The sequence below is a fragment of the Larimichthys crocea genome, chromosome XXIII, assembly GCF_000972845.2.
Source record: "Larimichthys crocea isolate SSNF chromosome XXIII, L_crocea_2.0, whole genome shotgun sequence".
Classification (NCBI taxonomy): domain Eukaryota; kingdom Metazoa; phylum Chordata; class Actinopteri; family Sciaenidae; genus Larimichthys; species Larimichthys crocea.
The window spans coordinates 15,206,156-15,220,218 of record NC_040033.1 but is presented as its reverse complement, the minus strand read 5'-3'; the positions used below and the strand labels follow the sequence as shown (position 1 = coordinate 15,220,218).

Below are 14,063 nucleotides of genomic sequence, written 5' to 3'. Positions count from 1 at the left end.
ATAAATGTAATATTTCCAACAATTTGGCTTAATTTTTTGTTAAATTTGTGTTTCTGCTGCTTGTCTAATCAACCAGTGCCCAAGGCTACATTACAGTCTGCAAGGAGCTTTTCAGTGACTGTATTAATCACAATCCTTTGCTGGTTGCTATCTACTTTAAATAGTCTCTGCTATAGGTCGGGCTGTTCAACAGTTTCACATTATTCCAGTGGGTGTTTCCCTTTGTTCTTAGCTGTGGCAACCCATAATGTTATGGTGATTAATAGATAAAACATCCATTAGACTGGGTGGATTGAGCTGTAAAATCATTACTGCATGTGTATGTTTGCTGGAAGTGTGCTTTTTCTCCTCTGTATGATACATTCACACTGAGACAATACAATCTGATTCATATTACTCGACATGACATCATCTGGCAAAGACATAGCTGCTTCCCATCATGTGTCACAGTCAGAGCAATGCTATTCAATCTGTTTTTCCATTGCATGTCGTAATAACAAAAGTGCAGCACTGGTTATAGTGCAGCATAAGTCCCAGGCAGTAGCTTCATTCACAGCCCTGGGTACTTTGTACAGTGAGAGGACACTGTGGCCACTATACCATTTGTTTGGTCTTATGTATACAGAATGTGTGTAAAGCCAATAGAAATTTTCTTGTGTAAAAAAAGTTTAATTTTTCATTTAAGATGTAAAATATCCACAATCCAAATATAAAGTAAGGTTTAAGGGCCCTTTAATGAAGCTGTTATGCTGAAGTCAGCTCTGCAGTATAAAAGCCATGCACATGACAGCAGTGTCCGCTTTCAATAACAATAAACAGACTTTTTTCCCATGGGTAGTTCCAGCACTGGGCACGGTCATGGTGGCAGCCTGTGCAGGTGATTGTTTTGTGTGTCTGTGTGTGTACATGCATGTTAGGACTGTGCAGAGCATCTAGCAGGTACAGTTGTTTAAAGTCAAACAAAAGATATTACCAAATGAGGAACGGATTTGAGCACTAATTTCAAGCACAATTCTAATAATAATATCGAATGATAATTAATTGTTTTTAAGAAAAAAAATGCATTTTTTTATTTTTTTGTATTATTGATAATCCTAAGTAGTCACACAGCGCAATTGCATAATAATTCTGGAGAAATAAATTATTGTGAGTGGAGCTCTTTGACCATCTAGTGGTGGCTGAGTGTAGTTCACTTCAGTTGCATTATAATACTGTATGTTTGACTGCACTGCCTTTTCAGTCACCTGGTTTATATATTGACTATTGACTATACGCTTTCTTCCTAGAATAATCATGTCCAGTATAGCCATATATTAATTAATAGTACTCTTTAACTGACAACTCATCACCTGGAAGAATTGACAGACCAGTTCCACAGTGTGTTTAGGTCACATGATCTACTGGGTTTTTTTTTACAAACTCATGTTCCTTAAAAAGTCTCATCAGTGGTCTCACCTACTTGCAGCTGTTTTGAGCTTACTCCAGTTTTGTTGAGGCTCATTCTCAGTTCGCAGTTTCAAGCTACCAGCCCAGTACAGAATATTGTCTTACCAAAACATGGAGCAAAAGTTTGAACTCTTCCACTCTTCTCATGTCGAAACATGAAAAGCAACTCACTTTTCATTTTGTGGTTTGGATGCTGTTGTCAGGAAGTGCTGCATACATTTTTATGACTACCTCACAAAACAGGCCTCTCTTACTTTTCATTTTCTGCTTTGTAGTGTGATGACTCATTTCCTAGTCATTTCTTTCAGTCTTTCAAATACAGGAAACATGAACAAAGAAGTGCGTTCAAAACATTCTTTATTCCACTCATGTTGCATGGAGAATAAAGAAACTAAAATACTACAATTAAACCGTGTCGTTGAGGATCCTGTGAAAGGCTTCACTCTTCATCGTGTGATTTCTGTACAAAGAAAAAAATGTAAGCAGAATTTTTTATTCCTGACAAACAAAGTTACTCAACTGTGCGTTGCATGATTCCAAGACTCAAAATTTGTGATTACTGACCTTAGCACCTGTGTCACGGCTCTTTGCCCTCAGCTTGTTGACCTGAGACTCTGCAATGTCAGCCCTCTCCTCTGCTTCCTCGAGCTCATGCTGTAACTTGCGCAACTTGCCCAGATTTGTATTGGACTGTTCCTCCTTAAAAAAAAAAAAAACAATCATTAGAGAATGGAAGATTATTCTGACTGTTGTTTTCTCTTGTTTTCGTATTTTTACTTACAGCCTCTTCTGAAGCTCGCTTGTAGGATTTGACTTTCATTTGCAGCTTATCCACCAGGTCCTGCAGACGACTCAAATTCTTTTTATCCTCCTCCGTCTGTTAAATTGGTACATGTTTCTTCTTTAAGCATAACCTTTAACATTTGGTGAATGTTTATTATGGAGTCATTGTGTCTGTAGTGTATACCTGGTAGGTGAGCTCTTTGATGCGCCTCTCATACTTGCGAACACCTTTTACTGAGTCACTGCTTCTCTTTTGCTCCATATCCACCTCATTTTCCAAATCTCTCACCTTGAAAAGAACAGTTATTAATGCAGCTTTTGTGTATTGTGCAGCTGAACTTTAAGGCAACACGTGGATGCTAGAAATACTCACCCTGGCCTCCAGTTTCTGGACCTGCTTCTTGCCACCTTTCATGGCTATTTGCTCAGCTTCATCCAGACGGTGCTGCAGGTCTTTGATGGTTTGTTCCATGTTTTTCTTCATGCGCTCCAGGTGAGCGCTGGTGTCCTGCTCCTTCTTCAGCTCCTCTGCCATCATGGCAGCATCTGTAATGGCCTTTTTCGCCTTCTCCTCAGCATTTCTGCACTCTTGCACTGCCTCCTCCACCTCATTCTGAAGGTGGGCCGAGTCTCCCTCCAGCTTCTTCTTCTGGTTCAGCAGACTGGTGTTCTGCACAGAATTGATTTACAGTAAACAGTTGTAAAGACATGAATAAATATTATTATAGTTTATAGTGATTACAGATTTGGACATACCTGAGAGTGCAGCAGCTGAACTCTCTCACTGACATCCAGCAGTTCCTGCTCTGCCAGTTTGCGACTTCTCTCGGTCTGCTCTACCACAGACCTCAGCTCATCAAGTTCAGACTGCAGCAAGTTGTTACGTCTCTCCACAATGGCAATGTTCTCCTTCAGATCATCATTGGCACGTAGAGTATCATCCAGCTGCATCTGTGAGTCCTGTTTAAAAGGATTTTGTTCCAATAATTAATAATAATTTCCATGATAAAAAGAAGAAAACAATGAATGAATATCCTTTCATCGATGATAAGGTACCTTCAGATGAGCATGAACTCCCTTGAGCTGCTTCTGAGCCTCTGCTGCCTGCCTGTTGGCCTGGCTCAGCTGGATCTCCATCTCATTGAGATCTCCCTCCATCTTCTTCTTCACCCTGAGAGCCTCATTTCTGCTTCGAGTCTCAGCCTCCAGGGAGCTCTGCAGAGTGTCCACCACTCTCTGATGGTTACGCTTGGCCTGCTCCACCTCCTCGTCCTTCTCTGCCAGCTTACGCTCGATATCAGCCTTCACCTGGTTGAACTCAAGTTGGGCTCGGAGGATCTTACTCTCCTCATGCTCAAGAGAACCCTGTGGGGAAAAAAATCACTGTATATCTTTCAAAGCATCGGAAAGGTACTTTCAACATACTGATCAATGAAACAATGGCAAATACATTAGATGACATTTAACATTTGTTCACCTCAGCTTCCTCCAGAGCAGATTGTATCTCAGCCTTCTCCTGCTCCAGCTGCTTACGGATCTTCTCCAGCTCATGAATGCTCTTTCCTCCCTCACCAAGTTGCTCAGTCAGGTCAGAAATTTCCTCTATTTTGTGCACATCCAATTATTTAATGTTTCACCAACCTCAAGGTTGTATTCATTGTACATATGTTAGCAGTATCAGTTTTAATTTTAAGATAAATCATGTTTTATTATATCTTCCTACCTTGGAGATTCTTGTTTTCTCGTTTCATGGTCTCCAGATGATCGAGAGATTCTTCATAAGAGTTCTTTAGTTTGAAAAGCTCAGTGCTGAGAGAACGAGCCTCTTTCTGGGAACTTTCTAGCTCACTCTGGGACTCTTCATACTTCTGCTTCCACTCAGCAAGGACCTAGTTCAATGATAGTCATTGTTAGAGTACATTGCATTCATACTTTCCCTCATTTCAAACATTTATTTCTTTTTCATTTTACCTTGTCAAAGTTTCTTTGTTTCTTGTCCAGAGCTGCAGCAGCAGCGTTCGATCTCTCCACATCCACCATCAGATCTTCAATCTCCCCCTGAAGCCTGTGTTTGGTTTTCTCCAGGGAGGAACATTTAGCATTAGCAGCTTCCACAGCTTCTTCTGCATCCTGTAAGCGTTGAGTCAGCTTTTTCCTAATAGCAAAAATGAAAGGATCAAATTATTACTTCACAGATTCAATGGATGGTTCAGTGGTGATTTACATAACTTGTCTAAATACTTGAAAGTTTAAAGAGAGGAAGCAATTTACTATTTTTATATTTACTGAATCCTTACTTTGCTTCTTCCAGCTCCTCAGTCCTTTGGATGGCATCAGTTTCATACTTGGTTCTCCACTGAGCCACCTCAGAGTTGGCCTTGGACATGCTGCGTTGGAGCTCAGCTTTGGCCTCCTGCTCCTCCTCAAACTGTTCCCTCAACAAGTCACAGTCATGGCGTGCAGACTGCACTGCATGGGCAAGTGCATTCTTGGCCTGTAATATAATAATATAAACAGTAATCATCTTCCTGTCAAATTGATTTATGTCTACTGCATTCACTCTAGTTTGAGATACCTTGACTTCTTCTTCTAGTTGTCTCTTGAGGTCTTCAACCTGCTGAGTGAAGGACTGCTTCCCTCTGGTCAGCTGAGAGACCAAGGAGTCCTTCTCCTCCAGCCGCCTGGCAAGCTCACCTGTAAAACAAATGTTCATCATATCAAGCTGCAGGTGGTGTTGAGTTACATTTCAGTTTGCAGCCTATAATATTAGAAATGGAAAAGAAATGTGTTGGCTCCTTTCTTTATTTTCTAAACATAATGTCATTGTTAACACCTGCATGCACAGTACAGCATCGGTAACAGTATTACCATTTTCAGTTTGAAGCTTTGCTTTTTGCATCGTGAAATCATTGATGGAACGCTGGCCTTCTTCTGCTTTCGTCTTGTATTCAGTCATTTGATCCTCCAGTGTACGGCACAATTTTTCCTGGTTGGCCTGAATTAAATGGTTTATATTAATATGTAAGTCACAGAATGTATGCAACCAGTGCATTATTATTTGTATATCATTGTTTATTAAAGACATAATATGACATTTCAAGAAATACACTAATAATTCTCTGTTCAAAGCTCAAATCTAGTAGACATATGGGAAACGATTCCTTAAAAAATGGGTTCATGGTTTTGTTTGTACTCACTTTTACTTTGACTATATTCTCCATGTTGGAGACCACATCATCCAGCTCCAGTCTGAGCTCGCTCTTTTCTTTTTCCAGCTTCTGTTTGACTCTTTGCAGGTTGTCAATCTGCTCTCCCAGATCAGCCACACTGTCTGCGTTCTTCTTTCTCAGAGTAGCAGCAGTGGCTTCATGCTGCAGAGTGGCCTCTTCAAGGTCTCTGCGCATCTTCTGAAACTCAGCCTCTCTCTTCTTGTTCATCTCGATCTGGGCAGCAGTGGCTCCTCCGGCCTCCTCCAGCCTCTCACTGATTTCCTCAAGCTCTCTGGCCAAGTCAGCCCGTTGTTTCTCCACCTTGGCTCGGGCAGCTCGCTCTGCCTCCAGTTCTTCCTCCAGCTCTTCAATACGAGCCTTGATGAAATTTGTTAAATTATTATAAATTTTCAGTAGGAATTCCCACAATGAAGACAAAATAATGCAACAAATGAAAGCTGTTTGTGCCTTTACCTGTAACTCCTTCAGTTTCTTCTGGAGTTGAGCACCCATAGCCTGTTCATCCTCAATCTTACCTAGCTGCTGGCTGATTTCAAAGTCTTTCCTACATTTCAAAGACAGAATGGTTCACGTTAGTAATCAGCTGTTGTAGTATAATGGTGATCATGTCTATTATTGTAAAAGGTTGGTTTTACTTTTTAAGTTTTTCCTCCAGCTGCTGTTTATCGTTCTCCAGGTCCATCACATTTTCTTGGGTTAACTTCAAGTCCCCTTCTAATTTTCTCTTAGCTCTTTCCAGATCCATCCTCACTTTCTTCTCTTGCTCCAATGATCCTTCAAGCTAACAGGCAAAACATTTAATGTATAAATTGTGTCTCCAGAATGTGAGATTTAGTTGCAAATATAACAATGTACTCACATCATCAACTTGCTGCTCCAGTTTGACTTTGGCCTTGGTCAGAGTGTTGACTTTGTCCTCCTCACTCTGCAGGTCATCCAGCGTTTGCTGATGAGCCTCCTGAAGAGCTTTCTTCTCTTTGGTCAGCTTAGCAATAATTTCATCCAAGGATGCCATCTCCTCAGTCAGGTTTTTAACCTTAGAAAACAGATCACAGTTGGTGTTAAGTCAGGTATTTAGAAATATTCTTCATGAATACAGTAACCTTTAAACATGCAATAACTGATTTTTTGGCCACTTGTTCTCAGCTGTGAACACCATGTTCACATATTTTTTGCTTTTCAAGTTGATATAGAAAACTTGTTGGCATACAGTTGCAGACATTTGAGCAGAGCAGCATTAACACTCATTTTAATCTGTGTTTCTGGCCACCTGTCCAATGTAAGCCCAATATCCATTGTCAGTTTTACCAGTTAGTAGCTAACTTCACCGTAAACAACTGGCTTTTGCTGAAAACAGTTGTCTGTAGAGTGAATTTATCAGATCAGCGGGAGTGTATTAAAACAGTTGTAGGATGAAAAAATCTAAACAACATGTTAAAATCTTCAAAAACGGTCCTACATGTGGAGAACTACATGTGATCTCAATGACTTTGGCAAAAAGAACAACCTCTTTTACATTACACAATCTGATCTAATGCCAAGATAAACATATGGATATGGATTATTGTTGTTTTCATTACCTTGTTCTCAGTGGCATGCTTTTCCTTTTCCACTTTAGCCAGAGTCAGCTCCAGATCATCAATGTCCTTCTTGAGCTCTGAACACTCGTCCTCCAGCTTCCTCTTCTTGGCAGTCAGCTCTGCATTCATCTCCTCTTCATCTTCCAGCCTCTCTGTCAGCTCTTTGGCTTTGGCCTCAAGCTGGATCTTACTCTTGATGAGACCCTCACAGCGCTCTTCAGCATCTGTAAGATTGTCTTGTTCCTGCATGTAGTAGATTTAACAAATTGTGTTTTCATCATAAGGATATTGCTGTAAATTGTAGGTCAATTAAATGACTGATCTTACAGATTGGACTTGGAGCTGTAGGTCATTCTTTTCTTGGAGAAGGGTGACCATTTTTTCCTCCAGCTCTTTCTTCCGTGCTTCAGATTTAGCATAAGCCTCTTTCAGCTTTGTAAACTCCTCTTTCATGTTTGCCATCTCCTTCTCAGTCTCAGCTGATTTCAGCAGAGGCTTGATCTTGAAGTACATCTTCATCCAGGGCCAATTCTTGACACCCATGAAGGCACGTACATTCCACTGGATCACCAGTAAGGCATCTCTGTGGATAAAATCAGTACGCTTGAATCCATTTTTCAGTATGTTGTCTTTTCTACAGTAAATGATAAAAGTAATGCACCTACCTGCGCTCAACAATTTTCTGGAATTCAAGCCTGGCAAGTATTCCTCTGGATCTTGCTTGAATTCCAGTGATGATAAGAGCAAGGCGATCATCTCTCATCTCCTCAAGAACACCCAGCAGACCAGCTTTGAAAAACACCTGAAATTGACAGAAATTTTGTCATGACCTCTCCCCAGAAATCTTTTTGTATTTATCTCTTTGTAAGTGTTGTACAGACAGAACGAACCTTTGTGTGTCCCAGTTTATATTGCTCATGGTCAATATCCAAAGAGCCCAAAAGTTTTTCTGCTGCTTTTTTATTGTCAATGAACTGTCCCTCAGGGATAGCATTAGGGTTCAGGATACGGTATCTGAAATGATAAAATAATAACATCATAACAATTATTGAATGAATTTGCAAGAGCTGACACCCCGGATCAAGTTCCTGACCTCGTAGGTTTACAACATCTTATAGCCCATCCAACCTTTTCTGTTGGGATCTGGCAAACCATTCTCAAAGAAAATGATCCCTGGAGGATATCTTAAGTCAAAGGCACTAGGGCGGGGACGCTAATATTGGTGTCACAGAGGCGTGCAGAGGGCAATAGCAGATTTACCCAACAAGGAAGGAAATCGGCTTTGTTAAGGAAGGGAAGTACCACTAGAACCACACAAATCAAATGGGCTTTTGCCAGTGCCAGATACTGGAAGCTGTACATTGGATTAAAGAGACAGCTCAAGTTTCCAGATATTATCACAGAGTCCAATCTGGTCAGACATGGTTTTGATGTCCAAAACAGCAAGGGATGTTTTCTTGCTGGAACTCTCTGTCCTTTTGGAAGATTGGACTAGGGAAGACTGGAGAGTTTTGGGTAAAGTAGAACCTGCATAAAGACTGGCCAATGAAGTCTCTACAGCCTAACTTGATGTGCACATATTAGGCACAGCAGACCACTGAGTCCAAGTGCATCACACAATTTGTAAAAAATAATAATAATAAAATAAAATAAAGTAAACATTGCTTTCTTGCCTTTGTTTGAAGTCTCCATACTGGATCCTGTTGGGGAATCCTTTTCTGCAGATCCTGATGCCCTCCAGCACACCATTACAGCGCAACTGGTGCATGACTAGAGGATTCTCCATTGCACCGGGAGTCTTAGTCTCATTGGGGATGATGCAGCGTACAAAGTGGGGGTGAGTAGACCTGAGGTTGGTCATCAGTTTGTTCAAGTTCTCCTGTAAATGGAGACAGAAAATATGAAGAGGTTCCATATACCAAACTTAGGACATACACCAAAATACAGACATATTTTACCCTGTGCAGTGCAGACACAGTCTGGAAGGAAGAACCTTTCTTCTTTCCTCCCTTTCCTCCCTTTTCCTGGGCTGTGTGGAAGTTGTTGATGTATAAGTTGTTACTGCTATCCAGGATAATATGAGGATGAATAATCAGTGTAGTCAAAGATCCCTTACCTGAATCTGCGCCAGCATACCCAGCAAACAGGACGGAGAGTAACTTCAGGTTGGACTTCTGATACAGCCCCACCACAGTCTCATTCAGTGGGTCCTTGTTCTTCACAAGCCAGTTGCCAATGTTGTAATCAACAGTACCAGCATAGTGAACCAGGGAGAAATGAGCCTCTGGTCTCCCCTTAACAACCCTTGGCTTTTGGAAGTTGGGACTTTTACCCAGATGGTTGTCATATAGTTTGGCTTTAAATGTTGCATCGCTGGCTTTGGGGAACATGCACTCCTCTTCAAGGATGGACATGATGCCCATGGGCTGAAGGAAGGAAATTAGTTGAATTAATTGAATGTAAATCTGTCACAAAAAGCTTACATTTGTTACATTAATTCTGAAATCAAATTATACTCTGCACTAACCTTCTCAATGAGTTCAATGCAGGCTGCCAAGTCCATGCCAAAGTCAATGAATTCCCAAATGATGCCCTCTTTCTTGTACTCTTCTTGTTCCAGCACAAACATGTGGTGGTTGAAGAACTGCTGCAGCTTCTCATTAGTATAGTTGATGCACAGTTGCTCAAAGGTGTTGAACTAGGAAGAGTATCCAAAGAGAGGAGTTAGAGAAAGTATATTTTATAGGCACAGGTCCATAAAACCTTTTTAATACTCACATCAAAGATCTCAAATCCAGCAATGTCCAGCACACCAATGAAGTGCTGTCTAGGTTGCTTGGTATCCAGAGATTGGTTGATTCTCACCACCATCCACAAGAACATTTTCTCGTAAATTGACTTGGCCAGCGCACCAATTGAGTAGTACACCTGGATAATCACATAAAATTACTTTCAGATTTTAACTCACTTTATTCTTCAAATCTCCTATGGATTTCAATGCAGTGGTACAATTTATGACTTACTTGCTGCACATTCTGCCCTTTGGTGACCCACTCGTTGCCTACTTTCACTCTTGGGTGACACAGGCCCTTGATGAGGTCAGCAGAGTTCAGGCCCATCAGATATGCAGTTTTGTCCACATCTGCAAATTGATTTTGTGTATGGTAGAAGCATTTACTACATCACTTTGTTTGTTTGTAATTGGTGGTAGTTGCTCTTTGTTGTCCTAATGATACTTTACCCTCTGTGCCGTCAGGCTCTGCTTGCTCTTCCCTCTGCTTCTGTTTGAACTTCATGTTTCCATAATGCATAATGGCACCAGTCAGCTTGTAAATGCCATTCTTCTCCTCTTGGGTGAAGCCCAGGACATCAAAAGCTTCCTTAAACATCAGAATTACATTTGAGTTAGTTGTGAAGTTTGTGTAGAGTTTTTAACAAGTAGTCAATTTCACATACATCAGTGGCCATCAGTTCTTCAGAATCATTGATGGAGGCTACGGTTGTCTCTCCTTGGGAGATATAGGCATAGTCGTAGGGGTTGTTGGTGATTAGCAGCATTTCTGTCAAAGAAAAAAAGGTTTAGTCTGTGTGTATGTGACATTTCTTTAGGGTGGAATGTATTTGTTGTGTTGTTTCATGTTTCATCCAGCACTCACCCAGAAGTTCTGGTTTCTGTTGAGACAGAATCTGGTAGAAGATGTGGTAGTCTCTCTCAGCCTTAAGCTGATAGGTGACACGAGATTTCTCCAGCAGATCTGACAACATATAACATATTGGTATTAAGGTACAATTCCAACCTATGAGAACTCTTTTACTAAATAATGTTGTTTGCACTTACAGGTTTCAATATCAGCTGAAGACAATTTCCCACTGACTCCAAAATGGATTCGAATGAATTTACCCTATAATGAGAAAATGTCATTTAAATGTTGTCAACATAACACAGTCATATCTGCACATGAAGTCAGACTTACAAATCTGGAGGAGTTGTCATTTCGGATAGTCTTGGCATTTCCAAATGCCTCCAGAGCAGGATTGGCCTGGATGATTTGATCTTCCAGGGTGCCCTGCAGGTTTAATGGTTGCCACAATTTAGGCCACAAAAGTAAAAATCTAATTTATTATAAATGTGATAATATACTCATAACGAAACCTTTTTCTCCTGAGCAGCATCCTTCTTTCCAGAAACAGCTGCAATGCTGGCAAAGTACTGGATGACTCTCTTGGTGTTCACAGTCTTTCCTGCACCAGATTCTCCACTGCGAAGGAAAACAAACATGTGAACTGAACACGCCATGAAGACAAACTGCACCTCAAATTGGATTCAGATATGACTTTATGAATTACTTACGTGATAAGAACAGACTGGTTTTCTCTGTCTGTAAGATTTAAGACAATGTTCAGTGTTAGGACATTTTTCGATGTTTGGACAGTGTCAGAGATTACAAAGTGCTGTGTTAAAGATGACGTGTACAAAGAACTGAACATACCTGCCAGCATGTACTGGTAGGCATTGTCAGAAATGGAGTAGATGTGAGGAGGAGCTTCACTCCTCTTCTTGCCCCTGTAGGCATTGACCACTGCCTGATCGTACACTGGCAGCCACTTGTAGGGGTTGACAGTCACACAGAACAGTCCTGAGTAGGTCTGTGGACAAACATACTTGACATAAGTCTATTTTTATTGGACTGGAGGTTTCACACAGTGGAAAGATCAGTAGGTATGTGAGGTGATTACTCACATAGATCATCCATGCTGCGTAACGCTCTTTGAGGTTAAACAGCACAGCAGGTTCATGGAGGAAGGTGAACATCGCCATGTCCTCAATTTTATCAAACTTTGGCGGGTTCTGAGGGTGGATATCAGCCTCCTTATGGGTCACAGTCTGAAATGATTCACCACAGAGATATATCAATTTAAATTGTTCTAAAAGTCATCAACTGCTGACTGCTGTGTCATAACCACCTTCCCACCACCATTTGTCAGTACTAATATCTAACATACTTACTTTTCCAAACTCAGTTTCAACGGTGGCTTTGTCGCCTTCTCTGGTTTTGACTGTGGCTTTAACATACTCCACCTCAGGGTCTGGCACAAAACACTCCCTCTTTATGTCAAAGGTACGAGTCTGGGCCTCCAGACGCTCCTTATCTGACTTTCTCAGAAAGGTCGCGGCAGGTCCAAACTCTGCCATGAGGGCATCACCCGACATCTTGAAAGCTGTAAACCAAGAACATCGATTGAAAACATTCTGATATATGTTCTCTAGAGTAAAATTTGTATAACTCAAAAGGTAATTTGTTGTGACTTTATGATATTATTGATTTGTATACTGATACTGTATAAGGATGCTAATGTATGATTTGGGCAGCTGTGTCTTAAGAGGTAGAGTGGGTCATCCACTAATCAGATGATTCGGCTTCTCCAGTCTGCATGTCCCAAGTGTCCTTGAGCAAGATATTGAAACCAAAATTGCTCCCGAAGGCTGTGCCACCGGTGTGTGAGTGTGTGTAAGTGTGATTAGCCTCTTTCTTATGAGCAGTTGGCATCTTGCTTGGCGGCCTCTGCCATCAGTTTATGAATGGGTGAATATGATGTGTTGTCTAAAAGTGCCATGAGTTGCTAGACTAGGACGGCACTAAGTACAGTCCATTTACCACATGCATAGATAAAAATTATAGAATATCACAGGAGTTATCATAGTTGCAAGACAAGTATATTAGCATTCTTTATTTAGTTTATTAATTTACAGATGATTCATAAACTACCAGCATGCAAAGTAGCCTAATGTTATGTTAATGTTAAATGTCTATTTAATTTTATGTAAAGAAAAAGCATTAGCTATTTACCTGTTTCTTCTTCCTCTCCCCCTTGATAAATTTGCTGAGATGGGTATCTACAAAGAAATTAAAAATGTAATGCTGTATTTTCAAAATGATGTCAGATCGTGTGTAAAATAAATGTATTTCTACCTGCAGGTGGTGTGTTCCCGTATTCACTCCTCTTTCTGAATCCCTCTTTATATACATCCAGGAGGCAGATCTTTGACACCCAGCCACCATATAAGGGAAGAGCAAGAAATCAAAGAACACTAATCAAAAAAGAGAGAGATCTGTATTTGGAGATGAAGGAGTGGACAACAATAGCTCTTATGTAACCATTGGTCAGTGACTTTAAACCTATGAGCTGGTCTTGGATCAGCATCTAATTTAGATTTGTCCTTCATGTGACCAAAAAGCCAATTAATTATAAAAATTATATAAAAAGAATAAAAAATAAAAGAAAATATTGATGTATGAAGATATCTGATGTGGTTTCATATATTAATCAGAATTATTGTATTAAACCACTTTCCGACATATTATAGATATTTTAATTTGGTCCTCAAGGGGAAAAATGTGTTTTTATATAGAAATAAACTTAAAAATGTTCCTATATTGGACCACTGCATATCCACTAACTGGCAGGTCTGTCATTACTACAATAGGCAGTGTCTGAGTGTCTACAGATATATTCTTCTATTATCCTGGAGGACAAAGATAAACTTGTGAATTTCTGACTTGGATCCTCCTGGTCCTTGTTTGTCTCCCAGTGGACCTCAGCTAACCCTCCTCTGTCTATAATAAAATATCAGGTTTGCAGCTGCCTGCTTTCAAAGGTTTCAGCACTCATCCTGTGAATGAATACATTTAGGTCATACGGACACTTATCACCTCCCTCATGTACACCTTTTAATGACAACGGGTCACTGCTTGTATTAACTGTCATGTTAACAGAGGACATCTTTAAATCATGTGTTTATTGAGTGCACCACCTGAAGATCTCTTCAAGAGGCACACGAGCCCTTTTGACTTCAACAACTTCACACTTTGCATTTCACCATGACCTTGTAGGTCTTGACAGTTGGCTGTCTGCACCAGTCGCACCATTCCTTAACACATCAAGGGCAACGCTGAGGCTGTCATTCCCAGCTGTCTTGTGTCCTTCTGCAGTCAACACTTATGATAGAACGTTATGAGCCTTC

The 14,063-nt window shown here is 40.6% G+C and overlaps 2 protein-coding genes across 3 annotated transcripts in view; both read right to left on the bottom strand.

Annotated features, from left to right (window-relative positions):
• LOC104927518 (sialic acid-binding Ig-like lectin 12) overlaps nt 1–14,063 on the bottom strand; it is a 311,739-nt gene that overhangs the window by 141,297 nt on the left and 156,379 nt on the right. The gene's annotated exons all lie outside the window — the stretch shown is intronic.
• Nucleotides 1,786–13,059, bottom strand: LOC104940148 (myosin-6-like). The gene is made up of 39 exons (XM_027274245.1): nt 13,012–13,059; nt 12,889–12,935; nt 12,048–12,259; nt 11,781–11,924; nt 11,530–11,686; nt 11,391–11,418; nt 11,193–11,298; nt 11,014–11,106; nt 10,878–10,941; nt 10,696–10,794; nt 10,496–10,599; nt 10,281–10,419; nt 10,063–10,181; nt 9,818–9,967; nt 9,567–9,737; nt 9,156–9,465; nt 8,998–9,068; nt 8,713–8,918; nt 7,930–8,053; nt 7,705–7,841; nt 7,367–7,622; nt 7,040–7,282; nt 6,319–6,495; nt 6,095–6,240; nt 5,913–6,003; nt 5,427–5,816; nt 5,098–5,224; nt 4,805–4,923; nt 4,527–4,723; nt 4,201–4,384; nt 3,953–4,118; nt 3,707–3,831; nt 3,286–3,594; nt 2,986–3,189; nt 2,603–2,899; nt 2,414–2,518; nt 2,228–2,323; nt 2,011–2,145; nt 1,786–1,906 (listed from the first exon to the last, which is right to left on the bottom strand). The coding sequence occupies exons 3-39, from the start codon at nt 12,249–12,251 to the stop codon at nt 1,886–1,888; spliced, it is 5,814 nt and encodes a 1,937-aa protein (XP_027130046.1). The 5' UTR covers nt 12,252–12,259; nt 12,889–12,935; nt 13,012–13,059; the 3' UTR covers nt 1,786–1,885.

What these genes read in the sequence shown, in the direction of transcription:
- LOC104940148 (XM_027274245.1), bottom strand. Translation starts at nt 12,251, where the DNA reads ATGTCGGGTGATGCCCTCATGGCAGAGTTTGGACCTGCCGCGACCTTT. An exon ending in TTCAGCTGATATTGAAACCT is followed by an intron (nt 10,795 to 10,877) that starts GTAAGTGCAAAC and finishes ATATGTTGTCAG; the next exon opens with ATCTGCTGGAGAAATCTCGT. An exon ending in AGAAAACAAGAATCTCCAAG is followed by an intron (nt 3,832 to 3,952) that starts GTAGGAAGATAT and finishes TGCACAAAATAG; the next exon opens with AGGAAATTTCTGACCTGACT.